Source organism: Aquarana catesbeiana, linkage group LG11 (genome assembly GCF_042186555.1).
Source record: "Aquarana catesbeiana isolate 2022-GZ linkage group LG11, ASM4218655v1, whole genome shotgun sequence".
Classification (NCBI taxonomy): Eukaryota; Metazoa; Chordata; class Amphibia; order Anura; family Ranidae; genus Aquarana; species Aquarana catesbeiana.
Window position 1 is genome coordinate 219,783,012 of NC_133334.1, and position 27,453 is coordinate 219,810,464.

The 27,453-nt window shown below is 41.3% G+C and overlaps 1 protein-coding gene across 2 annotated transcripts in view; it reads right to left on the bottom strand.

Annotated features, from left to right (window-relative positions):
* KCNK4 (potassium two pore domain channel subfamily K member 4) overlaps positions 1–27,453 on the bottom strand; it is a 74,873-nt gene that overhangs the window by 15,643 nt on the left and 31,777 nt on the right. For both annotated transcript variants that reach the window (XM_073605348.1, XM_073605347.1), the window contains exons 4-5: positions 16,958–17,118; positions 11,935–12,121 (exon numbers count right to left, since the gene is read on the bottom strand). In XM_073605348.1, coding sequence (XP_073461449.1) covers positions 11,935–12,121; positions 16,958–17,118 — 348 coding nt within the window. The remainder of the gene's footprint in view (positions 1–11,934; positions 12,122–16,957; positions 17,119–27,453) is intronic.

Consider the following 27,453-nt stretch of genomic DNA (forward strand, 5'->3'; position numbering starts at 1 on the left):
AAAAGACTTCCGGTGTCATACTATTTGATAATAATAACATCATTGATGTTTATAGACTTTTTATGTATACCACATATAATCTGATCATTGTAAGCACCCCTGTCAGACACCAGACACCAGATCCAAGAATTGGTAAGCTGTAATATAATAAATGTATTCTTTGGGATTTAACACTGATTTACCAATATTTGATGTATTTATTTAATGTACTAATGAAATATACTGCCAAAAATCCCTAATGCCATGTACACACGGCTGAACTTTTCGTCCAAACTTGTCCGACGGTATGAATCCGTTGGGCAATTCGACCGTGTGTGGGCTTCATCGGAACTGCAGCGGACCTTTTCTGACGAAAATGTGCCCTACTTTAGATTTAGAACATGTTTCAAATCTTTCCGGCGGACTCAAGTCCGGTCGAAAAATCCGTTCGTCTGTATGCTAGTCTGACGGATGAAAACCGACGCGAGGGCAGCTATTGGCTACTGGCTATGAACTTCCTTATTCTAGTCCGGTCGTACGTCATCACAGTCGAATCCGTCGGACTTTGGTGTGATTGTGTGTAGACAAGTTTAATTCGACGGAAGTCCGTCGAAAAAGTCAGTCGAAAGTCCGTGGAAAAGTCCGACGTGATTCAGTCCGTCGAAAGTCCGGTCGTGTTTACACAGCATTAGCCTCATCTGTAGAAGCTGGAGTGCAACCTGCTGGAACTGGTGCAGTTAGTGAAACACATGAGCGCATATACAGACCCTTCTCTCCAGTCAGCTCTCAGCATCTATAACAAGCAGATCATACCTCTATAAACTTTACACCCATTGATCAGTCTTGCCTGAAATATGCAGATTCAGTACATATATGGGAGCTGTTTTAACTGCCAAAGGATTTGTATTTCTTTTTATCCAGTCTAGAGATTTACATAGCTCTGCCATACAGAACAGCCCTGTCTGGTAGAGTAGGGGACCTGATTTTTCTCTGCTGTTAAGTTACACCTAAAGTGGTTGTAAAGCCTAAACATTTTTTACTTATTACAATCCTTGCATTAAGGTAAAAAATGTTTAGGCGTCAGCATCCCCCTCACCCCCCCCCCTCTTTTACTTACCTGAGCCCTTGTTTGATCCAGTGCCGTGCACGTCTGCAGCTCTTCTCTCCCCTCATTTCCGTGTGTCCCTGGCTTTGCTAGGGCACCGGGAGCCATCGGCTCCCAGTGCTGTCAATAACAGCCAGTGACGAGGGAGCAGGGGACGGGGCTGAGTCCCGTTGTCTGTGTCAATGGATGCAGCAGTGGGGCTCGGGAGCGAGCTCGGGAGCAAGCACACATGGGTGCCCCCAGGGAAGCAGTTTCCCATGGGGGCACTGGACAGAGGGGAGGGGCCAGGAGCAATTCCATTGCACAGAGCAGGTAAGTATAGATATAGTTTGTAAAGTTGAATAAGGACAACAGTCCATCCAGTTCAACCTGTGTAGGTGTGTGTATAAAAATCATTACCCATATCCCTGTATATTATTTTCGCTTAAATGCCCCTCCAAGACTATCCATACTTCCTGCTGACACCACTGATTGTAGAAAGAAGTTTCACATCCTTACCGCCCTGACTATGAAAAACCCCCTATGCAGCTTAAGGTTAAAACTCTTCTCTTCCAGTCTCATCGTGTGGCCCCGTGTCCTCTTACACTCCCTGGAACTGAAAATGTTCACATTTGTTATTTAAAAAAAAGAAAAATTACCTTTACAATCACTTTAAAGGTCCTGTCCCTCCCCCAGCCATGACTAAACAATGACAGGTGAGGCAGTATACTGATGAGTTCATCTCTCTGTCACTCAGCCCTCTCCTCCTATCAGCATGTTCCTTGTTACATAGTTACATAGTAGGTGAGGTTGAAAAAAGACACAAGTCCATCAAGTCCAACCTATGTGTGTGATTATATGTCAGTATTACATTGAATATCCCTGTATGGTGTTGTTCAGGTGGTTATCTAATAGTTTTTTGAAACTATCAATGCCCCCCGCTGTAACCACCACCTGTGGAAGGGAATTCCACATCCTTGTCGCTCTTACAGTAAAGAACCCTTTACGCAGTTTAAGGTTAAACCTCTTTTCTTCTAATTTTAATGAGTGGCCACGTGTCTTAGTAAACTCCCTTCCGCTGAAAAGTTTTATCCCTATTGTGGGGTCACCAGTACGGTATTTGCAAATTGAAATCATATCCCCTCTCAAGCGTCTTTTCTTCAGAGAGAATAAGTTCAGTGCTCGCAACCTTTCCTCTATAACTAATATCCTTCAGACCCTTTATTAGCTTTGTTGCCCTTCTTTGTACTCACTCCATTTCCAGTACATCCTTCCTGAGGACTGGTGCCCAGAACTGGACAGCATACTCCAGGTGCGGCCGGACCAGAGCCTTGTAGAGCGGGAGAATTATCGTTTTATCTCTGGAGTTGATCCCCTTTTTAATGCATGCCAATATTCTGTTTGCTTTGTTAGCAGCAGCTTGGCATTGCATGGTTCTCCCCTAGTGAGTAGATTGCATTCATATTTTTGCCACCCAAATGCATTATTTTACATTTTTCCACATTGAACCTCATTTGCCATGTATAGTAGTTGCCCACCCCATATATTTGTTAACACGTGTTCTACAGCACAACTGATTTGTTCCTTGTGATGCTCCTCCCTCTCTTCCTGTAAGCTTTGCTGTACTGGGACTGCAAGAGGCTAGTAGTACCAGATCAAATTCAGGTACTTACATTTCTTGCATTCCAAAAATACATTTAAAGATATATGTAAATATAGAGCTGTATTATTTTTTATCTTTTATATCTGCCTGAAGTTCAACTTTAACTGGTTCCTGAACGGCTCACGCAGATTTGCTGCGGCACAATGGCTCTCCTGGGTGAAATCCCGTACATATACGGGTTTGCCTTTAAAAGCCGCCAGAGGGCACGCGCACACCCGCTGCACGGCAGAAGACCCGATGCGCATGGCTGGTGGTCGCAATCACCGCCGACCATGCGCGATCGCGTGCACAAGAGCCAGCACAGTCCTGTCAGAGGAGAGGAGACAGATCGTGTGTTCCTACTAAGTAGGAACCAGGGCCGGTACAAGGGGTGGGCGGAAAGGGGGGGATGCCCTGGGCGGAGCAATTTATTGTAGGAAGGGGGGCGCCAAGCAGTGTGTGTCCCCTTATTGTTTACTTCCTGTGCCCCTGAGTGGCTGGCGCCCTGTGATTCGGCGAATGGTGTCATGCGGCTGGCCTATCCGTGATTGCGGTGGGGCTGGCTTATCCATGATTGCGGCCGGGATGGCTTATCCGGGATGGCGGCGGGCCTGGCCTATCCGCGATCATGGCGGGGCTGGCCTATCCGCGATCACGGTTGCTCCTGGTGTCCCGCCTCCACCCCCACCTCCACCTCACTGTGACCACTGCTGCTGTTTTCACCTCCTCCAGGCTCCGCCTCTCCTCTGGACTGATGGAAGCTACAAACTGCAGGTGAGGGAGTGGATAAGGTCTGGGGAGAGAGGGAGCGGCCAGCCAGAGAGATAAGACAAGCAGTTAGAGTTAGTATAAATAAAAGAAAGGGCTGGTGTCAGTATAAGTGTAGTGTAGTGGTCAGTGCAGGACCATAGAGAGCTGCCGGTGTCCTGTCGAGAAAGGTGAACTTAAGGTGAACTTACACTGTAACCATTTGCCGACCCGCCGCAGACGCAGTACATATACTGCGATGGAGCTACAGTATTTTATTGTTGTATTATTGTATTGTTTTAAATGTTTTCTGGTTTTGAAAGGTCACTTACTCTTTCTTTATATGGGGGGGGCGCAGTTTGCCATCTTCGCCCTGGGCACCAGATGGCCTTGTCCCGGCACTGGTAGAAACAATGATCTGTCTCCTCTGCTAGTCAGTCCTATCCCCATATCACCCCCTAGTGTTAACCCCTTCCCTGCCAGTGACATTTACACAGTAATCAGTGCATCCTTATAGCAGTGATCGCTGTATTAATGTCAATGGTACCAAAAATGTGTCCGATCTGTCCGTCGCAATGTTGCAGTACCGCTAAAAATCGCAGATCACTGCCATTACTAGTAAAAAAAAAAAAAAATGCCATAAATCTTTCCCATAGTTTGTAGACGCTATAACTTTTGCGCAAACCAATCTATATACGCTTATTGCGTTTTTTTTTACCTAAAATAAGTAGAAGAATATATATTGGCCTAAACTGATGACGAAATTTATTTTTCAAAATATTTTTGGGGATATTTATTATAGCAAAAAGTAAAAAATATTGTTTTTTTTTTGTTTTGTTTTTTGACAAATTGTCGCTCTTTTTTGTTTATAGCACAAAAAAAAAAAAACGCAGAGGTGATCAAATACCACCAAAAGAAAGCTCTAGTTGTGGGAAAAAAGGACACAAATTTTGTTTGGGTTCAGCATCGCACGACTGCGCGATTGTCAGTTAAAGCGACGCAGTGCCAAATTGTAAAAAGTGCTCTGGTCAGGAAGAGGGTAAATTCTTCCGGGGCTGAAGTGGTTAATAGAAATATGTATAAATAGATTCAAAGCATGCAAATTTTTACTTTTCCTTGGATGTTTTTTCATTTGCCTTTGCTCATATTAGGATGTTAATTTATTTATATACACAGCATATGTATTAACAATGTACCCTTTTATCTGTTTACAATATTCACATTACTAATAACTTAGGGCCGATTTACACCTTGAATGGGCTGAAATCACACTGGATCACACAAAAAAATAGGGCATTTGCTACTTTTTAAAAATTCACCACACCAAATCACATACTACTCTGGTATCATGCGATCTGGTGCAGGCAAACGCATTGGCACCCATAGCAGATTACAAACCAGTGCATTTTGAACGCAGTGTGGGAAATGAGTATGGAACGCTCCTTTCCCGCACAACTTTCTGGTGTGAACTGGCCCTTAATGGTTGCTGTAAATAGTCTTTTTTTAACATACAATGAATAAAAGTATTTTAGTTACTTATTTTTAGTTCTACCCTGATGAATTGGCCATTCAGTGACATGAAATGCATAGATAGTGTTTTATTGAGCTTACCAATAAAAATGTGTAAGTTAAGGTAGAAGACCTCTCTTTAGAGCATTTACCCAAGAGGGTGCCTCTGCATTTACCCCATTTTGGGGCTACATCTTACCTACTTTGGCTTATGCCGCGTACACACAACCGGTTTTGCCATCGATATAAACTCCGAAGGTTTTTTTGACGGAATTCCACTCTAGCGATCTTGCATACATACGGTCACACCAAAGTCCGACCGTCCAGAACGCGGTGACGTACAACACGTACGACGGGACTAGAAAAAAGGAAGTTCAATAGCCAGTAGCCAATAGCTTCCGTCTCGTACTTGCTTCAGAGCATGCGTGGTTTTTGGTCCGTCGGAACAGCATACAGACGAGCGGTTTTCCCGATAGGAATTGGTTCCGTCGGAAATGTTTAGAACACGTTCCATTTCTAGGTCCGTCAGAATTTTCAAAAAAGAAAGTCCGGTGAGGCATACACACGATTGGAAAAGATGATGAAACGATTCCGTCTGACTTATTCTGTCGGACATTCCGCTCATGTGTACGCGGCATTAGAAATATTCTGCTTACTTCCTATTTTGGTGGTCACACAGGAAAGGAGGGTAAAACTTCCCAATAGCGACACAGGCAACAATTAAAAACAGAGAGGGGTTTAAAAATATCTCCACTTTCAAAACTTAAACAAAAAAAAAAATTGACTGAAGTTTAAATGTAAATGTAACAAGTCATATTACAGTATCATATCACAGCCCTGTGCTCACAAGGCTCTGTTGTGATCATGGTGTTTGTTGGCACCATAACAGTAATATTTAAATGAAGAGATTGTTTTGGAAACTCTACACATTTCGAATTGCATCCTGACAGGACTCCTAACATCTGCACGCACCTATTGTACAGTAACACCTGGTGCTTCTTCCTGAGTACATTGAAGCTACTCACACTTTGTCAAATATTAATCTCAAACCATTGTTGACATTTTTGTTTTGTCTACCCACCACTGCATTATGTCATTGTCAGTTTTGCCTCCAGCTCACTCCCATGGCCATTGAAAAAAAAAATTGCAGCTAGTGTGATGATTATTAAGTCATCACACAACAGTTTGATTTTGTTTAAGCCATAGGTACCATGACATTAACAAGTACGTTTCATATTGCCATCAAGTTAGTCTTTAACAAAAATCGCTGTAAGCAACTTTGCAACTTCTGATGGTGGAAGTGGTGTAGGAACAGAGGGCACAGAAATTACAGTTGTACTTTTGGGACTTTTAGGATCTCCCTTGCCACATTATTCAGCCACTTCATTGGTAACACAGTGACTTACCACCATTTGTGGTCAGTGCAAGGTCACCGTTCTCACTGCTCAAGGGTTTGCAGTGATCCCACTATAAATTGAATGTCTGTTGTATATCAAGTCAAATTTTATTTATAAATGTTGCTTGTCTTGCAAAACGCTCTCAAACCAAGGTTTTACTGTAATTGTAAAGTCACCTCTAGGGAACAAACAGGGTTGCTATCAGTTGCATAGTTACATAGTTGGTCGGGTTGAAAAAAAACACAAGTCCATCTAGTTCACCAAAAAAAAAAAAAAAAAATACAATCCCATATACACAATACTTAAACTACAGTTGATCCAGAGGATGCAGAAAAACCCCAGCAAAGCATGATCCAATTTGCTACAGCAGGGGAAAAAATTCCTTCCTGATCCCCCCGAGAAGCAATCAGATTATCCCTGGATCAACTTTACCTATAAATGTTAGTACCCAGTTATATTATGTACACCTAGGACAGAATCCAGGTCTTTTTTAAAGCAATCTACTGAGCTGGCCAGAACCTCTGGAGGGAGCCTATTCCGCATTTTCACAGCTCTTACTGCGAAGAAGAAACCTTTCTGTATTTGGAGATGAAATTTTTTTTTCCTCTAGATGTAAAGAGTGCCCCTTGTCCTCTGTGATGACCTTAAAGTGAATAACTCAACACCAAGTTCATTATATGGATCCCTTATGTATTTATACATGTTGATCATATCCCCCCTTAATCTCCTCTTCTCAAGAGAATAAATTCAGTTCCTCCAATCTTTCCTTATAGCTGAGCTTCTCCATGCTTCCTATAAGTTTGGTTGCCCTTCTCTGCACTTTCTCTAGTTCCCTTTATCCCTTTTGAGAACTGAACTGCATATTCCAGATGAGGTCTTACTAATGATTTGTACAGGGGGAAAATTATATCTCTCTCTCTGGAGTCATGGTGGCTGCATTCGTTTTCCTTTTTAAGACTAAGTATATTTTCTCAAAGTAAAGAAAAATAACTGCATATATTGCCAAAATGCCTCTGTCCCTGTACCTTTCTGTGCACTAAACTGATATATCAGTCTTCCCAGCTACCTGGTGATGAAGCGTACACACGAGCGGACTTGGTCCGGAGGACCGGAGTCCGTCAGATAATTCGATTGTGTGTGGGCTCCAGCGGACTTTTTTTTCACAAAAGTTAGCCGGACCTAGAAATGAAGCATTTTTCAAATCTTTCCATCGGACTCAAGTCCGGTCGAAAAGTCTGCTTGTCTGTATGCTAGTCCGACGGACAAAAACCGATGCTAGGGCAGCTATTGGCTACTGGCTATCAACTTCCTTGTTTTAGTCCGGTTGTACGTCATCACGTACGAATCCGTCGGACTTTGGTTGATCGTGTGTAGGCAAGTCTGTTCATTCGGAAAGTCCGTCAGAAAGTCCATCGAAAAGTCCGCCGGACCTAGTCCGTCGAAAAGTCTGCCCGTGTGTACGCAGCATTAGGGGGTTTTAGTCCAAATTACAAGAGGAACATAGTGAAAACCATGGCATCCTCCATAGATGCAGCAAATAGAGTGAGCATAGCCAGGAAGTGTGTTATTCACAGGGTTAGCAGGTAAAAAATAAAAAATAAACCCTGAAAAGGGATACTATTGTAGCCACCAAGTTTAAAGTGTATGTAAACCCAAAATGTATTATTCAGTCGTTGGAATCATGCCTTACTGTATACTGTTTTCTTAAGCAAATCCTTTTTGTGACTTATTTGAAAAGTGTTGTACCTGGAGTTCCTGCCCATAACAGGCTGATAATGCAAAGCCCCTGTTTAACAATTATCAGGTATCATTGTCAGTTTGCCATGCACATTCCTTCATTTGGCCTCGGGCTCCCTATCAAGGTTGTACAGGTCTCCTGCAGACCTGACAGGCTTCCCAACATCAAACTGAAGGCCTGTGCACAGCAGGCTGACACTGATGATAAGCTGCAATATATAACATTTTTGTTTTGGAGTTTAGATAGACTTTAAGGATGAAGCTGTGTTTGTCGTGATTGGATTAAAAAATCCTTGCCTGCCTGCTATCAGAAGAAGGGAGCAGAATGACGACTCATCATTGTGGTGATGCCTTTTATTTGTCATGTCACCCGGCTGGGGTGGGTTGGTAACCTAGCTGTATTAAAGTGATTGTAAGCCTAGGTTCACATTGGAGCAATTTGTCATGCGATTCGAGAGATCAAATCGAATAACAAGTCGCAGCCTATTGGCGGCAATGGCACTCTTCCAATTGGTGCAAAACTGACTTTGTGGCGCCGCATCGGTTTGCAAAAGTAGTTCCTGCACTACCTTTGCCGATTTCAGGTGCGACTTCAATAGACATCTGTGTATGAAGCCACGCAGATGTCTATCAAGTAGCACCTTAAATCGCGCTGACCTTGCTACTTTGAAATCGCGTTACTTCAAGTGAAGTAGCGCAATTTCAAAGTAGCATCAATGTGAACCAGGGCAAAAGCTGCACATTAAAAAAAAATTAACAAACGTGTTATACTTACCTGCTCTGTGCAATGATTTTGCACATTGCAGCCCCAATCTTCCTCTTCTTGGGTCCCCCGCTGGTGCTGTCTGCTCCTCCCCCTGCCAAGTGCCTCCATAGCAAGCCGCTGAGTGTGGGCACTCATGTGTGGCAGCTCCCAAGCCAACTGTGTGTGTCCACTGACACACACAGCATAGCTCGTCCCCAATCCTCCGCTCCCTTCTCACTGGCTGTGATTGACAGCGGCAGGAGCCAATAGCTCCTGCCGCTGCCTCTCTGTCCAATAAGAAGAGAGAGAGCCGAGAGAGCAGCTGCTCTCATGCACATTGTTGGATGGAGATCAGGCTCAGGTAAGTATAAGGGGGTGGTGGGGGGGGGGGCTGCACACTGAAAGTTTTTTTACCTTAATGCAGAGAATGCATTAAGGCAGTGGTTCTCAACCTCAGTCCTTAAGTACCCCCAACAGGCCATGTTTGCAGGTTTTCCTTTATTTTGCACAGGTGCTTTAAATCAGAATCAATGGCTTGGTATTTTGGACAGCTATTTTATCTAAGAGAAATTCCCAAAACATGGCCTGTTGGGGGTACTTGAGGACTGAGGTTGAGAACCACTGCATTAAGGTAAAAAAGCTTCAGGATATAGAATCACTTTAACTACACTAGAGGAAAGTGAGGTCATCAACCTGAAAATGCTGTCTGCAAGAAGTGCCTATAATAGATTGTATTTCAGCTCTATATTTAGCTTTTTGTCTGGAGTTCAGCCTTAATGGAAAACTACAAGATCTGGCCACCCACAAAACAATTATCAAATATCCCTAACTAATGTGTTATTTGCTTTTGAACCATGCAGTTTTTAACATCTTGCTGACCGTATACAGTAAATATACGGCAGCAAAGTGGCTCACCTGGGCAGGATCACGTACTTGTACGTGATCCTGCACTTTCGGGTCTGGAGTACGCACTTGCGCCACTGGCGACCCGCTCCCGCTGTAATTGGACACAGCGGGAGGCAATCAGCAGGTCTGGTGGATGCGATGTCCTCCAGGACCCACTGACCATTCAGGAGACAGGCAGATCGGCGTCCTGTGAGAAGGGAAGGCTGTGAAGTGTTTGTTCAATTTGCAAAGTAAACATTGGTAAAAAAAAATTATCATAATTAAAAAAAAAAATCTCTTCCAACACATACAAGTATACAAATACAGAGCAGTGGTACCACCACCCAATTCCACACAGATGCCTCAGTGATCCAAACAGATGAGGTAATATGAAGTAAAGTATCGTAGGCAGAAATACAGGGAGATCTTGCAAGCCACAGATGAATCAATGCCTAAAAAATGGGTAGATGGTAATAATCAGCTGCAAACGCTAATCACGCTTCAGAACCGTGCAAATAACCAGATAAATAAACAAATGCGTTCGCGCTAGATAGATTATGGTAATAGAAGTGAAAAATCAGTGTATAGAAAAATATATATATATATCAATATAATCCAAAATAATATTTCATAAACAGCAATCTGTGATAAAAATTAATCAACAAAGTGCAACGTGCATATAAAATACTAAAATCCAAGTGTCAACTTAGGTTGAAAAAGTTCTCACTATTTCTTATAAATAATAAATAAAGTTCATAAATGTTAATGAATATAAGGTGCATATATAACACAGTGTCCATCAATGGTGATATCCATCATGCTTCATCCAAAAAGTGCGATAAAAACATGCTCCAGTGCTCTTCTGTGATAACCCACAGAATCAAACTATGTCAAAACACACTTTGGAGCGACTCCTGGGCTCTGAAATGCTGTGCAGGTGCTGACCTCCAATTACTCAATAAGCATCGTTCCAGTTCATAAATGAAAAAGAAAAAGCTCCATAGTGTAATATTGCAAGAAATTTATTATAAAAAACAACCCCCGCAATGGGGTACTCACATTGCACAGGTGCGTAAGTGCACCATCCTATTAAAGGCTTTCCAAATGTAAAACAAATCCCTAATATGGCGTGCGGTGTGGTATAATAGTCTCGTCTCTTCCTCCGTGCTGACAGCTCCATCCTGGCCCCTCCCCTGATTTTTCACTTCTATTACCATAATCTATCTAGCGCGAACGCATTTGTTTATCAAAGTATAGTAGGCGCTGGTAGGATTTTCATAGGTGCATTAGGATAATGTAAAGGTTGCTTGATTAAACCAGAATTTTGGTTGGTCAAAGCCTGCTTTTTGCAAGGCTGATCCAAAGTGATCCACCAAAATGTTGGTTTAATCAAACAACCTTTATTCATCCCACTGTAGTGCAAACATTCAGTCTACAGGGGAGTAGCAAATCTGAATTCAGAAGCAGTGTGGCATCATTGCCACACCACTGCAGGAAGTGCATTAGGTGGACTTCACTTGTAGGCTCAACAGGTATTTGTAGCATTTTGCATGGAGAATAACTGAAAACTCTAATGTCCCGTACATACGATCGGACTTTCCGACGGGAAATGTTGGATGTGAGCTTGTTGGCTGAAAGTCCGACCGTGTGTATGCTCCATTGAACATTTGTTGGCGGACTTTCCGCCAACAAATGTTGGCTAGCAGGTTCTCAAATTTTCCGCCAACAAAACTTTGTTGTCGGACTTTTCGATCACGTGTACACAAGTCCATCGCACAAAAGTTCACGCATGCTCGGAATCAAGAACGAGCCGGAAGCGCTCGGTCTTGTAAAACTAGCGTTAGTAATGGAGATATCACATATGTCTTGTACATCACTACATTCGTAATTGTTGGCCAATATTTGTGTAACCGTGTATATGCAAGACAAGTTGGAGCCAACATCCTTCGAACAAAAATCCATGGTTTTGTTGTCGGAAAGTCCGATCGTGTGTACAGGGCATTAGTGTTTATAATTAACTTCTGAAACACATATTTTTTGATGCAGGGTCATTATTCTGGTTTAAAAAAAAATTTTATGTAAAATATTTCTGATGGCACTATAAAAATGGGTATTATATTTGTTCACATCTTAAAATATTTACTTATGTTTGTACATCATTACTAAAGGCACTTTTTGAAGGCCAGAAGAATATTCTGACATTGATTACCTGCTACGTAGTCTCCAAATCCAATAGTAGTAAGTGTGATTACTACAAAATATATGGCCTCCAACAGGGTCCAATGCTCAATTTCCTGGAAGATTAAAGTTGGTATAAGAACGAAGAGGACACAACCAATGAGGATGAAGAGCACTGCTGAGATGACCCGCACAATGGTAGGAGAGACACGCCATTTCTGTGAAAAGACATAAAGATGGAAGCTAAACACGTGTAAAAGTATCAGGCAATGCTATAACCATTATTTATTTGATAAATGAATAAGTACTCACTTCACTTTATTTATCATTAAAAATCAGTCCTTGAACTCCAGTCAAGTGACTTTGCCTAGGCTGAAATGATGCTTAAAGTGAAAAAGAAGAAAGCACCCCAACGTTTCAAGGTGTGAAACTTTGTGACGCTCTCTACTTTCTTACTTGAAGCTTTTGTTCCAAGGACTTAGTGCATAAGCACAGATCACCAGATAGCTGCCTACACATTTAAAAGAGAACTATGGCCAAAGCTATTTTGGCCCTACTTTTTTTATGCACTTTGCATATTCTATGCACTTTCAGCTGGCAGTGGGCTAAGGCCCGCTGTTGGCTGATGTCACTTAGCTGGTGCAGGCTCTGAAAAGATCCGGACTTTACAGTTGGGATCCACTCAGATTCCTGGACTGGCAGGTGGCTCAGCCTCTCAGAGAGCCGCTGGAAGCAGAGCCAGCTACTCCCACCCTCTTCACAGCCTGGCGCTCCAGTGAGTGCTGGAGAGGCAGAGCAGAGAGCCAGTGACTCACAGTCACCAGCTTTCGGCTCACTGAAGAATGAGAACTGAGTGATCAGCAGTCTTTGATCACTTCGTTCTCGGTGTAAAGGTGGTGGGGGGGAGCAGCTTTTTTTTGTGTATTCTCAAACTTCTCTTTTAAGCATCTCCAGACCCACTAGACACATTACTGAAGTTGGGGTCCCATGCCCACCCCCCCATCTTGTCTTTTCCCTGAATCTGAAATGATGTTATTAGTCAGTTTCAGGCAGCAGGAAAGGTTCCCTCTCTCCCAGTGATCATATTACAACTTTGTAGCAGGTCACAAAGTAAATAGGTGCAGCAGGGACTGATCTGCATAAGAAAACAGCCAAGGCTTGTGGTGGAAGTATGGTGTGCGGGGACTTGGCTATGGTCTGAGGCTGCTGCTTCCGACAACAAAAATCTAGGATTTTTTCCAACGGATGTTGGCTCAAACTTGTCTTGCATACACACGGTCACACAAAGTTGTCAGAAAATCCGATCGTTCTGAACGCGGTGACGTAAAACACGTACGTCGGGACTATAAACGGGGCAGTGGCCAATAGCTTTCATCTCTTTATTTATTCTGAGCATGCGTGGCACTTTGTCCGTCGGATTTGTGTACACACGATCGGAATTTCCGACAATGGATTTTGTTGTCGGAAAATTTTATCTCCTGCTCTCCAACTTTGTGTGTCGGAAAATCCGATGGAAAATGTCCGATGGAGCCCACACAAGGTCGGAATTTCCGACAACACGATCCGATCGGACATTTTCCATCGGAAAATCCGACCGTGTGTACGGGGCATAAGACTGGGATGCTATTAAAGTTCATGTGCGTGTAAAGGCAGGCGTCCCAATACTTTTTGGTAATATAGTGTAGGTTCTAATTCTTCCCCATTGTACCCAAAACTAAACAAAGTTTTGACTGCAGTCCTACTTTAGGACTGCTTAGATGTTCTTTCTCTTGCATGTTAATCAGTGCTAGCAGCAAGTGCATCAGCATAAGCATCAACAATAAGCCTGTATAATGGCCAGGTAAGAGATCAGCCTGGTATAAAGGTGTGCTATTATTTTTTTCAATATATTCAAAATGTAGATAATGACATTTTAATACACAAACGCTTAAATCATTTTCTTAAAAAAAATTTTTTTTTATTAGTTATTCCTTTTAACGAAAACCTTACAAATACCATACTGGTGATCCCACAATAGGAATAAAACTTTTTCGCAGAAGGGAGTTTAACAAGACTCGTAGCCACTCATTAAAATTAGAAGAAAAGAGGTTTAACCTTAAACTACGTAGAGGGTTCTTTACTGTAAGAGCGGCAAGGATGTGGAATTCCCTTCCACAGGCGGTGGTCTCAGTGGGGAGCATCGATAGTTTCAAAAAACTATTAGATAAGCACCTGAACGACCACAACATACAGGGATATACAATGTAATACTGACATATAATCACACACATAGGTTGGACTTGATGGACTTGTGTCTTTTTTCAACCTCGCCTACTATGTAACTATGTAACCTGTCAGCATGGGATTATGTAGGTGTTGACTTATTTTTGAAGGTGTAAGTTCCAGGGCAGTCATTCTTATCCTTATTTCACCACCTACTAAGTCGCTAGCCTGAAAACATACAGTATGTAACCTGTAAAGTGTCGGGACACCTGACATTATATACCAGTGAAAGCTGATAAGTATCCTAAGCAGCTCTAAAGTCAAACTATAGGTCATTGGGCTCTGTCTTTAGACTGAGTTATGTCTGTCCTGTTACGTAGTGTTCTATATACTACACAGCTCTGCCCTCCTAGAAATTAATATACTAACAGACTGTCTCATGTGATTTTCTGTCTGCACATAGTCCCAGGCACAACTTAAAATCTAATTTCAAAAGCACAAAAAATTCAATTTCAGCGCGGCAAATCAATGATCGAGCTCTTTCTGAGACAAGGTTCAGTTAATGTATCTCTATGCAAATACCTCCAGGGACGGTGTAAGGAGAGAAAAGTGAACAAAACTAAACAACAGCGCAAACCTACACCTTCAGATAGATGTAAATGCTTAAAGAGTAACTCCACTTTTTTTGAGAAAAAAACATTCCCCTCTGGGTGATCTATGTACATTGCAAGGATTTTAACAAACTTTGTTGCAGATTCCTACCCATTGTTACTCTGAAGAAATCCCTGTGTGTTTCTCTGTGTCCATGTGGGAACGTGAGTCTAATGGAATTGATTTCATTATTACCAATCAGCTGCAGGGCACTACTGAGGAAATCTGCTGGGTCTGCATCCCTTTAGATGTGTTCCTATTGGGAGTATCTAACCAAAAAAATGACATTTTTGTTGCAGGGGATGCCTGAAATCTGACCTGTATCTTAGTGCAGACTTCTAGGAAAATCAGTGAGCCAATCACACAAGCTGGAAATTATGTTTCTGGGGGCATTCTGTATACAGTACACCTCCAGGTAGCCATATTGCATTGCATTTTCAGAAAATTACAGTGGCTGCAAATGGAAAAGGAAAGGTCATTTTTAATAACATTCAATTACAATATGACTTGTGTCGCAATTGTATACGCTATATTATTTTTTCTTTATTTGCTTTTTTTTCCCCACGAAAGTGGAGTTACTCTTTAACCACTTGCCAACCAGCTGCCGGCTCCCCTGCGTGAATCAGCATATCCGTACGGCGGCTCGCCACCGGCGGCGCGCTCTCGCTGTGGGTCGGGCAGACTCGATCTCCACCGGCGACGCGCGTTCTCCTAGTACAGAGGCAGAACGGGGATCTGCCAGTGTTAACAAGCGGATCCCCGTTCTAACAGGGACATGTCAGAGAGCTTCTGTTCCCAGTGATCGGGAACAGTGATCTCTGTCATGTCCCAGTGAGCCCATCCCCCCTACAGTTAGACCACTCCTAGGGAACACACTTAACCCCTTGATCGCCCCCTAGTGTTAACCCCTTCCCTGTCAGTGTAATTTTTAAATTGATCAGTGCATTTTTATAGCACTGATCAATGTAATAATGTCACTGGTCCCCAAAAAGTGTCATTTGGGGTCACATTTGTCCATCGCAATATCGCAGTCTAAAAATCGCAGATCGTCACCATTACTAGTAAAAACAAGAAAAAATAAAAGTCCCTAAATCTATCCCAGAGTAGGTAGACGTGATAACTTTTGCGCAAACCAATCAATATACGCCTATTGCTATTTTTTTTACCAAAAATATGTAGAAGAATATATATCGGCCTAAACTGATGAATAAATGTGTTTTTTTCTTTATTTTTTTTTAGTATGTATTATAGCAAAAAAATTAAAAAAAATTTTTTTTTTTCCAAAATTGTCACTCTTTGTTTACAACGCAAAAAATAAAAATCGCAGAGGTGATCAAATACCACCAGCAGAAAGCTCTATTTGTGGGAAAAAAATGACGTCAATTTTGTTTGTGTACACTATCTCATGACCGCGCAATTGTCAGTGAAAGCAATGCAGTGGTGTATCGCAAAAAATGGCCTGGTCATTAAGGGGGCAAATCCTTCCAGTCCTTAAGTGGTTAAAAGAAAAAAATCAGTGGCACAAATAAATGCAGGTACATATTGCACATCTGAAAAAAGACATGATAGAAAATGATAGGACTGTAAACTACACTGGGCCCCCAAACTATATTTAAAGTGTTTCCTACTCCAAGAACAAAAATGAAATATAATCAGCTTACCAATCCTTAGATGTGGTGGCTGCATAATTTACTTTTTTAGGCGTTTTTCTCCTTTCTTTTCATCCGGTGATCCTGCCAATAACACACTACCTGTCCTGGAGTAACAATGCTCAGTCAACTTACTGTATCTATAGTAGAGCAGCATTGTCACCCTAGGACAGGACTACACAACCCCTCTCCTTTTCTCCATAAAGTGTTCTTCAATCCACAGATATAGTTGGAAATAATGCTAACTAATACAAGTCGGCAGAGAGAGAACAGAAAGTTATTACAGCTTACAAGATTTCTGACAAGATCAACAGGTATATTTATATTGAACAGAGATAACAAATGCTTTTAATGGTATATTTAAAAGACCAAGAGGGAGCAAAAAAGAAATGTCATTGATAGGATTTACATACCTTTTAAAGGCAAATTACACTGTATTCTCAGTGGGCACATATTTGTATTACCTCTATTACTAAGTTGTTGTTGGTATCACTCTTTGTTGGAATTACTGAATATTGATGTACTTGCTGAACTAAAAAAAGATCTCCTTACCAAGAATATCATCTCCACTTTTGCAATTCCTTTCCGGAGAGCAGATCCTAAATGGTCACCAACACCTGCCAGCAGGATGCCAAACAATGGAATGCCAAATAGTGCATAAAAAATACAAAAAAGCCGTCCACCTTCTGTCTTCGGGGCATTATTACCAAAACCTGTAATATACCATAGGGAAAAAAAATATTGACTTGGGTAAAAAAAAAAGATAATAATTGTATTATTATACTATTTCTTATCCTATATCTCACTGATTCTAAAACATTCCTAAATAAATAAGTAATCTGCTGTTTAGCCAATATTTCATTACAGTAAAAGATGTAGGCATTATTAAAAAAAAAAATAATAATTTATTATACAAAGGCCTTAACCACTTCAGCCCTGGAAGAATTTACCCCCTTCCTGACCAGAGCACTCTTTGCGATTTGGCACTGCGTCGCTTTAACTGACAATTGCGCGGTTGTGCGACGTTGTACCCAAACAAAATTGACGTCCTTTTTTTCCCACAAATAGAGCTTTCTTTTGGTGGTATTTTTTTTTTTTTTTTTTTTGCGCTATAAACAAAAAAAGCGACAATTTCGAAAAAAACGCACTATTTTTAACTTTTTTGCTATAATAAATATCCCCCAAAAATATATAAAAAAAACAATTTTTTTCCTCACTTTAGGCACTTTATGTATTCTTCTACATATTTTTGGTGAAAAAAAAAATCGCAATAAGCGTATATTGATTGGTTTGCACAAAAGTTATAGCGTCTACAAAATAGGGGATAGATTTATAGAATTTTTATTTTTTTTTTATTTTTTTTACTAGTAATGGCGGCGATCTGCAATTTTTATTGTGACTGCGACATTATGGCGGACACATCGGACAATTTTGACACATTTTTGGAACCATTGGCATTAATACAGCGATCAGTGCTGATTAAAAATGTATTGCTTACAGTAAAAATGTCACTGCCAGTGAAGGGGTTAACACTAGGGTGCGGTGAAGGGGGTTAACTATGTTCCCTGGGAGGTGATTCTAACTGAAGGGGGAGGGAATAACTACAGGAAGTGACAGATCGTGGTTCCTAGCTAATAGGAACACACGATCTGTCACTCCTGTCAGGACAGAACAGGGAAGTCTGTGTTTACACACACTCGTCCTTGTTCTGTGTCTCCTGGTCACGGTCGCTTGTAGCCTGCGGTCATCACAACCGTCGGCCATGAGCATCAGCACCCCTGCTGTGCAGCGGGCGCACACGCCTGCTATCCAAACCCTGCAAGATCACGTACAGTAACGTGATTTTGCGCAAGGGAGCAAGCGGTTAAAGTGATTGTAAAGGCTTCTTTTTTTAAAATTTTTTTTTAATAAAAGCCATTTATTTATTTATTTATTTCAGGTCTTTATGTTATGCTTATCTGCTCTGTGCAAAGGTATCACACAGAGCGATCCCAATCTTCCTTTTCTGGGGTCCCTTGTCGGTGTTCTAGGCTCCTCATCCTCTTGGTGTGCCACCATAGAAAGCTGTTTACTATGGGGGCACACCTGCGTGCTCTCTTGTGAGCCAGACTGTGTGTATCTATTGACACACACAGTGAGGTTTGGCCCCTCCCCCTCCTGACAGAATTTGATTGACAGCAGTAGGAGCCAATGGCTACTGTTGCTGCCTCTGTGCCTGTGTAAAGAGGGGGAGAGAGCAGCCCTGGCTGCAGATAGCACAGGGGTGGATAAACACAGAACTCAGGGAATGTGTTAGGGTAAAAAAAAGTCTTTAGAACCACTTTAAGGAATATGTTCTGACTCATAGACTTGTTTTGGTAATATGAAGTTGTACAGTTGCCTAACAACATTTTTGTGGTTATTGTAGCATGAGATTGTTGAAAACTGACCCAATTTAATCTCACTGAAGTTTTGCAAATTAGGTATTTTTCAGAAGTGATTGATTTTATGATGCTAAACGTTTAAAATCTTACAGTTAACTGTATGCAAAGGGATTTAAAACGTCAGTCTGAGCATGTACAGAGAGAAAGCCAATTTTATGTCTCTGATTATATAGTTGGAAAATGTCATCTTTGCTGATTAAGCAGAGATGAGCTGTCAAAGCGTGCTAATAACTTACTGGCATGTCCAATGGATGTGCATGATAGATGAAAAAGCAATCTTCTGTGAATCAGACTGTGTCTGATGGAACATTCAGAAGCTCTAGTGCATGGGTGCCCATACCGTGCTATTGTCATGAGTTCTAAATCATAAAACTCTGCCTAGTAATAACCACTTCTTAAAGGTACATGCAAGAAACCTATTTCTTTATGATCTGCTGCTAATGTCCAACACCAAATAGTCAGGCAGTTTTTTAGATGAGGCTAACAGAGTGAAAAGAACTGTATGCAAAATAAAATGTGTATCTTCTAAAAGATTTGTTAAATGTATACAAAAAATCTTGTAGTTATTGGGATTAATTTACTAAAGGGGTACATTATTTGAAATGGTCAGAGTGAATATTCACTTAGTGGGTAAGGTGTTATCTGTGTTTGCTTCATCTAATTCTGTGCAAGCAAAAATCATCTTTTTTTAATTCCCCCTACACACGCTAAACCTGGCCATAGATGGGTCTCTTTTTTTTTGATCAGCCAGCCTGTTGATTAAAAAAAAAAAAAAAAGAAAACGAACAGCTCCCCCAATCCACACATTTGAGATGGATGAAGAAATCATCTCCGCTGTGCTATTGTATTCTGATAGCAGGACTCCGCTGTCAGAATACAATGATTAGGAGATTAGCTGCATGCACTGATCGAATAAAATATTTCCATCATTGTTGTTTGAAAGAAGTCAGATCGACTTCCATAGCATAGCGGGAAAGGCCATAGATGTTCAAAATTCGGCCCATCCCTGCTGAACTGGCTGAATTCCGATCCATCTATGGCCAACCTAAGGTATTAAGGGTGTCGTTGCTTCATCCTATTCGCTAAGCTAAGTGAACATTCTCTACTCCCTTTATCAGCCTCACTGAGTCTCTATTTCAACAATACCTATGTGAAATTAATCTTTAGGGCCCATCCATACTTGCCTGCACATTAAACAGAAGCTGTTTAGTGTATGGGCAGTAGTCCATTTTGGGCTTCAGTGACGTGTGTAGGCAGGCTGTGTTGTTCTGTACTAGTTAGCTAAAGGTTAACCCAGGCAGGGGAAAGAGTTAGGTATGTGTGTGCTCAGTTCCCAGGCTTTTTGAACCCAACCAGCCCACTTGTTCTATAAAAAAGGGGGAAGGCTGAGGTTCAGGGCGCTCGACTCAACTTGCGGTTTTTGGACTGCTGCGCCTTGCAGTTTGTTTGATAGAGCAGGGCTCCAGAGAACATCCAAGTCACAGAGAATACCAGCGTAGACTAACACCTTGCAGAGGTATGCCTGGGCAGCCACGCAGCTATAGTTAGGGTTAGGGATTGGACTCTGTTCACACTGGACTGTAATGTTAAAGTCTCTTCAGTAAAGTTGTATCAACTGTTCTAACCCTGTTCTTAAGTTATTATAAAGAGGTGCATGCTGGTTCTGGAATATCTAATGAACCAGGGTCTGTAAAGCACAAAGGGGTATGTAGCTCAGCTACTGCAAAAAGGGTAACTCAGCAAGACAAGGAGAAAAAATGTAGTTGCTATGAGTAACTAAGCAAGTTCAAGACACAAAGCAGCCCGTCGTTAGGCGTGGTACCTGGTAAAGGTGACAGGTCCTCCAGTAGCAAGGGGATAGGTGATCTGGCTCCCTCCTTAGCAGTTGGTTTCCAGTAGCAACTGGACCTGAACCCGTATTACGGAGATCCAAGCCCTAATTACAGGAATGAAAGATTTACCAAGTGCACATATGAGGTCTGCATTATGTGCACGGCGGACCCCATTCTGTTACTGGAAGTGAGGTAACAGAGGTACGCCAGACTGGTGGAGTGGGCACAGGCTCAGCACGTCCCTCCTGATGCAACATACATGTTACAGTGTGTAGTGTTTGGGGACAGTACTTTGCACACAGTGAAGACTCATCTCTAAGTCGGGGGAACTGCCTTACTGTTAGATTCCTCACATGACTGCAGTCTCTGCCTTGTCCCAGGCATTGATGAGCGCACTAGATGTAAAAGGTACCCCTGCGTTCAGGGCGCAGTAGGCCCCGCCCACACTTGCAGCAGGGGAGCAGAATAATAAAAAGTTTTACCACATGAACAGAGTCCAATCCCTTTTTTGGGGAGATTTATTTGAAGTGTACAAAGTAACACTTTATTCATGTTACTGCACAGCAACGTGATGGGTTGAGAATGTCTGCATTTTATCAGACTGCACCACATCTCAGGCTGCGTTATAGTGAGTATGCCGCATATAGAAATCAATTTTTTTTCCAGGGCGGAAAAAAAAACAGTCACTGCTCTAATGTGAACAGGCCTTCATGGGCCAGTCCAGTCAAACATTTAATTTTTGGTTTAGACAGATGCTGGCAGGATGACTTATTTATCAACATACAGTATACCTCTGAGGAACGCTCGTTGTTAGAGTTCCTGATCCAATAAAACTGCTGTGGCCATTACAAATTTACGTTTTCATTATCCCTATTGGTTTTTTCATTAAAGCTGAACTCCAGGCAGATATAAATCACAAATTAATGCAGCTCTGTTATAATTAGTACATCATTAACTATTTTTCTATTGCAAGCTGTGTAATTGCCTAAACTCAATTTGATATCAGCCTCCAACAGTCTACTGTATAAACTGTACAGCACAGCTCAAAGAGGGGGAGGGAAAAGCAGCAAAACGAGACAGGTATGCTGCAGTAGGGGAAGCATGCTGATAGAAGAAGAGATCAGAGTAACAGAGAGATGGGTTTATCAGTTTGCTGCTTATTTTTCCACTGTCCACTCACAGGACATGGGAGGTAGATCTGAGAGTGAAAGTGAAACTACAGCAGAGTCCCCTCCCCTGATATACTGTATATACCCTGTATTTAATCTAATATTAATGTCACCAATTGATTATTCAATCCACCAGAGTCTATCTGTAATCAACATGTCTTTTTTGGCTAGGCTCACAATTAAAGTGATTTATGCTAATCGTATTTATAATCTATTGTAACCTAAAGCTGCATGATTCTGGATAAAATGAGAATCATGATTTTTTTGCTTAGAAGATAGATCACGATTCTCTCACGATTCTTGCAGGGTAACATCATCTTTCACATTAAATCAGAAAAAAATTGGGCTAACTTTACTGTTTCATTTTTTTTTTTTTTTTATTCATTGAAGTGTATTTTTTCCCAAACAATTGTGTTTGAAAGACTGCTGGGCAAATACAGTGTGGCATAAAATATTGCAGCAATTGCCATTGTATTCCCTAGGGTCTCTGCTAAAATATATATAATGTTTGGGGGTTCCAAGTAATTTTCTAGCAAAAAATATTCATTTTAACATAAGAAACAAGTGTCAGCAAAAGATTTAAACTTTATTTACACGTTATTAAAAACTTGGCAGACTTTCTTTACACACAGAAGTGTATCCCTGTGATCTAAGAAGGAAGCATTAGTTACAATGTTTCATGTTAAAAACTTGGCAGACTGCCCGGATTTTTTCTTTTGACAGCTGAGTGAGCAGATAAGTCCCTCCACTTGATATATGAAAGAATCGGCAAACTCTGCAATAGAGATCATCAGGGGGGTTGAATCGAGATCACGATTAATTGTGCAGTATGGATTGGGGGAGACCCCCACGTGTTTTTTTTCACAATGTTTATTTTTTCATTCAGCTGTCAGCAGGGAAGCTCATTGATGGGTGATAATTGATCCAGCTCGCTCCTTAACAACAGCTATTCACTGTGCCCTGATTGGGTAAAGCTTTGCTCAATCGGGGCTTAGAATGTACTGTGCAGCACGCAGTGCATTGTGGGGCGCTCGGTGGGCAAATATTCCACCAATCGCCCAGCAAATTTGGGTGTTCTGTGAAAAGGTGATGTTCGGGCCAAACTTTTGCTCGGCTCAAACTTTTCACCCAGCTCTGCTCTCTGGAATGACTAAATATAGCATGCATGCAAGCACACAAAATCTTTCGATGTAAGAATGCAGTCAGTTCAGGTTGGAAGTAATATGGAATAAGAAGGAGATTACTATTCGCTACCTGAAGACACACTGTATTTTATTTAGAAAAAAGTAACCTTTTTCAAATGCGTTTAAATCATTTATAGTTTTGTGACTTCTATGCCACATACCTATGCCCTTTTAACATGCAAGTGTTTCTACAAAATATTTAAGACCTCTCAGCACAGGAATAAAAAGTATCTGTCAGGGATTAGAGCCCCATGAGAGTACTTGATTCCTTCTGAAGACATGACAGAGGTAAGCACGTGAATACAAGATCAATAGGAAAATGGTTTTACACTGACCTCACTCACAAACAGTACAGAGAGCACGTACATAGAGCTGTCGGATCAACAGAATACTTTTTTTTTTTTTAGTTACCTCTGTATCATACTTGTGTTATCCTCCAGATCCTTATATGTTATACGATATCTAAGGTATTTGGGTTTGTGCACACATATTTTTTTAGTTCAGGCATTTTTTTTAGCAGTTCCGGCACCTCCAGCACTGAATCTATGTAATTGCAAGGGGTGCTGGGGTGTGCTGGAGGGTCTATTGATGCTGGCTGCTGGGGAATCTTTTGTTTCTGGAGGGGGTCTATTTTTGCATGGCGGAGGTCTATTATTGTTGCTTGTGGGGGAGCTTATGTTGCTGGTGGGGTCAGTTGTTGCTGTTGAGGGAGGGGTCTATTGTTGCTGGCTGTTGGGATCTTTAGTTATCAGAGGGCATCTACAGTTATGCTCATAAGTTTACATACCCTGGGAGAATTTATGATTTCTTGCCCATTTTCAGAGAATATGAATGATAACAAAAACATTTCTTTCCCTCATGGTTAGTGTTTGGCTGAAGTCATTTATTATCAATCAACTGTGTTTACTCTTTAAATCATAATGGCAACAGAAACTAGCCAAATTACCCTGATGAAAAGTTTACATACCCTGGTGATTTTGGCCTGATAACATGCACACAAGTTGACACAAAGGGGTTTGAATGACCATTAAAGCCATTAAAACCTGTGAAACCTGTGAATGACCATTAAAACCTGTGATCTGTTTGCTTGTAATTATTAACCTCCCTGGCGGTATGATTATTTCTGATTTTAGGTGCTGAAAGCGGTACAATTATTTTGCACAGAAATTTGGCGTTTTATATTGTAGGCCTGTAATTCTTAGGAATAGTTCACTTAAATCTGTCCAAACAAGAGTCTAGTAGACATCCCGGGTATGATAAAGTTTGAAAAACGAAATAAAAAATTATAATATAATAAATAACTATAAATAATTATTAGAAATAATAATATAATAATAATAAAAATTATATAATAATGTAATCAAATCAAAAACACTGAAATTTGCTCAGTTGCAGAATTTTAGCTTTTGTTACTTTTAGTGTTTGATGGCGGATCTCCTCACAAATCACTATCGCTCAATTCTGCGAGTGATTCTAATTTATTATCGCTTTTTTCTAGCTGCTCTAAAACCACTTTTGATGTAAAGAGACAGTTTTGGTTGCTATGGACAATCTCCAGTTTCCTGGCAGAAAGAACAGTTTTATATATATAAAACTGCATGCAGGACACTGGGCAGACCACTAGGGACAAAGGGGATGTGTAGTTATTTGACACAGTACTGTAATCTGTAAGATTACAGTATGCTGTATCTATACTGTGTGTTTCACTTTTGAATTTACCGCCGAACTCCGTCCCCGTGCGTCGCAACGCTCGCAGGGAACGGAGCTCGGCACTGTGAATCGAGCGAGACACAGCGGCTCGCCGATCACAGCGGGGAGATATCGCAGGATCCAGGGGACAAGGTAAGTATGCTCTTCCTGGATCCTGCGATGCAAGCCCGAGTCTGGCTCGGGGATACCGCTTTTGGTATGTAAAATCCAACCCGAGCCAGACTCGGGAATACCGCCAGGGAGGTTAATGTGTGTGTATAAAAGGTCAATGAGTTTCTGGACTCCTGACAGACCTTTTCTGAGTCTTGAGGAAAACAAAAGAATTGTCAAAGGATCTGCGGCAAAAGGTTTTTTAACTGTATAAAACAGGAAAGGATATAAAAAGATATCCAAGGAATTAAGAATGCCAATCAGCAGTGTTCAAACTCTAATCAAGAAGTGGAAAATGAGGGGTTCTCTTGAAACCAAACCACGGTCAGGTAGACCAACTAAAATTTCAGCCACAACTGCCAGGAAAATTGTTCGGATGCAAACAAAAAGCCACAAATAACTTCAGGTGAAATACAGGACTCTCTGAAAACATGTGGTGTGGCTGTTTCAAGATGCACAATAAGGAGGCACTTGAAAAAAGATGGGCTGCATGGTCGAGTCGCCAGAAGGCAATTACTACGCAAATGCCACAAAGTATCCCGCTTACAGTATGCCAAACAGCACAGAGACAACCCTCAAACCTTCTGGCACAAAGCCATTTGAAGTGATGAGACCAAAATTTAGCTTTTTGGCCACAACCATAAACGCTACATCTAGAGAGTCAACAAGGCCTATGATGAAAGGTACAGAGGTGGATCGCTGATGTTTTGGGGATGTGTGAGCTACAAAGGCACAGGAAATTTGGTCAAAAGTGTTGGCAAGATGGATGCAGTATGTTATCAAAAAATACTGGAGGAACATTTGCATTCATCAGCCAGGAAGCTGCACATGGGACGTACTTGGACATTCCAACATGACAATGATCCAAAACACAAGGCCAAGTTGACCTGTCATTGGCTACAACAGAATAAAGTGAAGGTTCTGGAGTGGAACTTAATAAATAGGGGAGGTTATTCCCGCGCTATCTATTATGGAAAAGGCTGTGGGTGGAAAAGCCGCATACACCAATAAGGTGAACACCTGACCTTTTAGATGAATGTGTGTAAGTAAGTGGTGCTGCGCTGATCCTTAGTGTATAAACAGGTGAACATAGGCTAATAAATAATAATAACCAATGCGCTAGATAGGAAAGTGGTAGAATGGCGTAAACGTGAGGGATACTGTGTATTAAAAAATGTTCATTTGAATATTCAATACCTTCAATAGTGCATAAAACTTAACATAGGTATACTCAAACAAAATATCACTTCAATTACCTTAAAAATAAAATCCACATAATAACAGTATAATAACGTGATAGTATCAGAGCACTAGTGACTAGCTCTGAATTAAAAAATAGAGTGCATAGTAGATGTGCATATATACTTGGACCAGCGAAATTTAAAGTGCGGACAAAAGGTGCTAAGTGCAAAAATTGGAAGAATAGTGACTGGCTATTTCTATATAAAGTGCATATTGTGCATGTTGACATCAAATAATGAATAAGAGTAAGAAATCTACAAAAACAAAAAAAACAAGAAAAAAAAAAAAAAAAAAAAAAAAAAAAGGTTTTTTTAAAAATATAATGTGACAGCCACGTGCTACCATGCACACGTTGCAATTAAAGTGCTAAGGAACGCATTCATAAATGCTCAAGTACAGTCCTTGTGTATAGTTGTGACAGCAACGTCCTGGCATGCACACGTTGCAGTTAGAGTGCTGGGTGAGTCACATCTAATTTTTTCTTCGTGTGCTAAACACTTTGGTGGGTAGTAGCCCCTTACCTTCAGGTAATGGGGCAAAAGCAGGTAACAAAAAGGTTGTTAAGGGCGTCCGCCTATGGGTCCCAGCGCGTCCCTCTCTATCCTGGATCTTGGGTTGAAGTTCCCTCAGATGTAATGCAGGGGGGTTGTATTCATAGGGGGTAATCCACAGAAGAAAAGCCCAATAGTGTAATCCAGTTTTAAAACGTAACACTCTTTATTGTAAAAAATGCAGGTACTCACATAAAGATAGGAAACAATAGTAGCAATCCAACGAGCAGCGAGCTCGTGTGCCTCTGTCTGTGTTTGCAGCCTGTCTCGTCCCTACGCGTGACGTCACACCACGTGACTTCATCAGGGGATAGATACAGGCTAGAATCTCGTCCTTAAATAGTCTAACATGGATGTTTATGGAGCGGCCATTTTCCCAGAGTCTAATAAGGTTATATGTGGCGGCCATTTTCCAAGAGATGTTTCACCGCTAGTACCGCTGAACATGGATGTTTATGGGGCGGCCATTTTCCCAGAGTCTAATAGGGTTATATGTGGCGGCCATTTTCCAAGAGATATTTCACCGCTAGTTCCGCTATGTGGTCTGTCTAGACAGAGAAATCAGCTGACTGATGGAGCCAATCAGCACCTTCCAACTTGGTTAGCTTGTGCGGTGCTGTCAGCAAAGGTGGTTGCCTTATTAGTATTTTTTAAAATGCGGAAACTGGCGGGATAAAAAGCATCTAAATGGGAATATCACTGAATACCTAAATAAAACTGGTCAGACCATGATTTAGGTGAATTATAGCTACATGTTATAGCTCTAAACGAGGCATGTGTAGATATG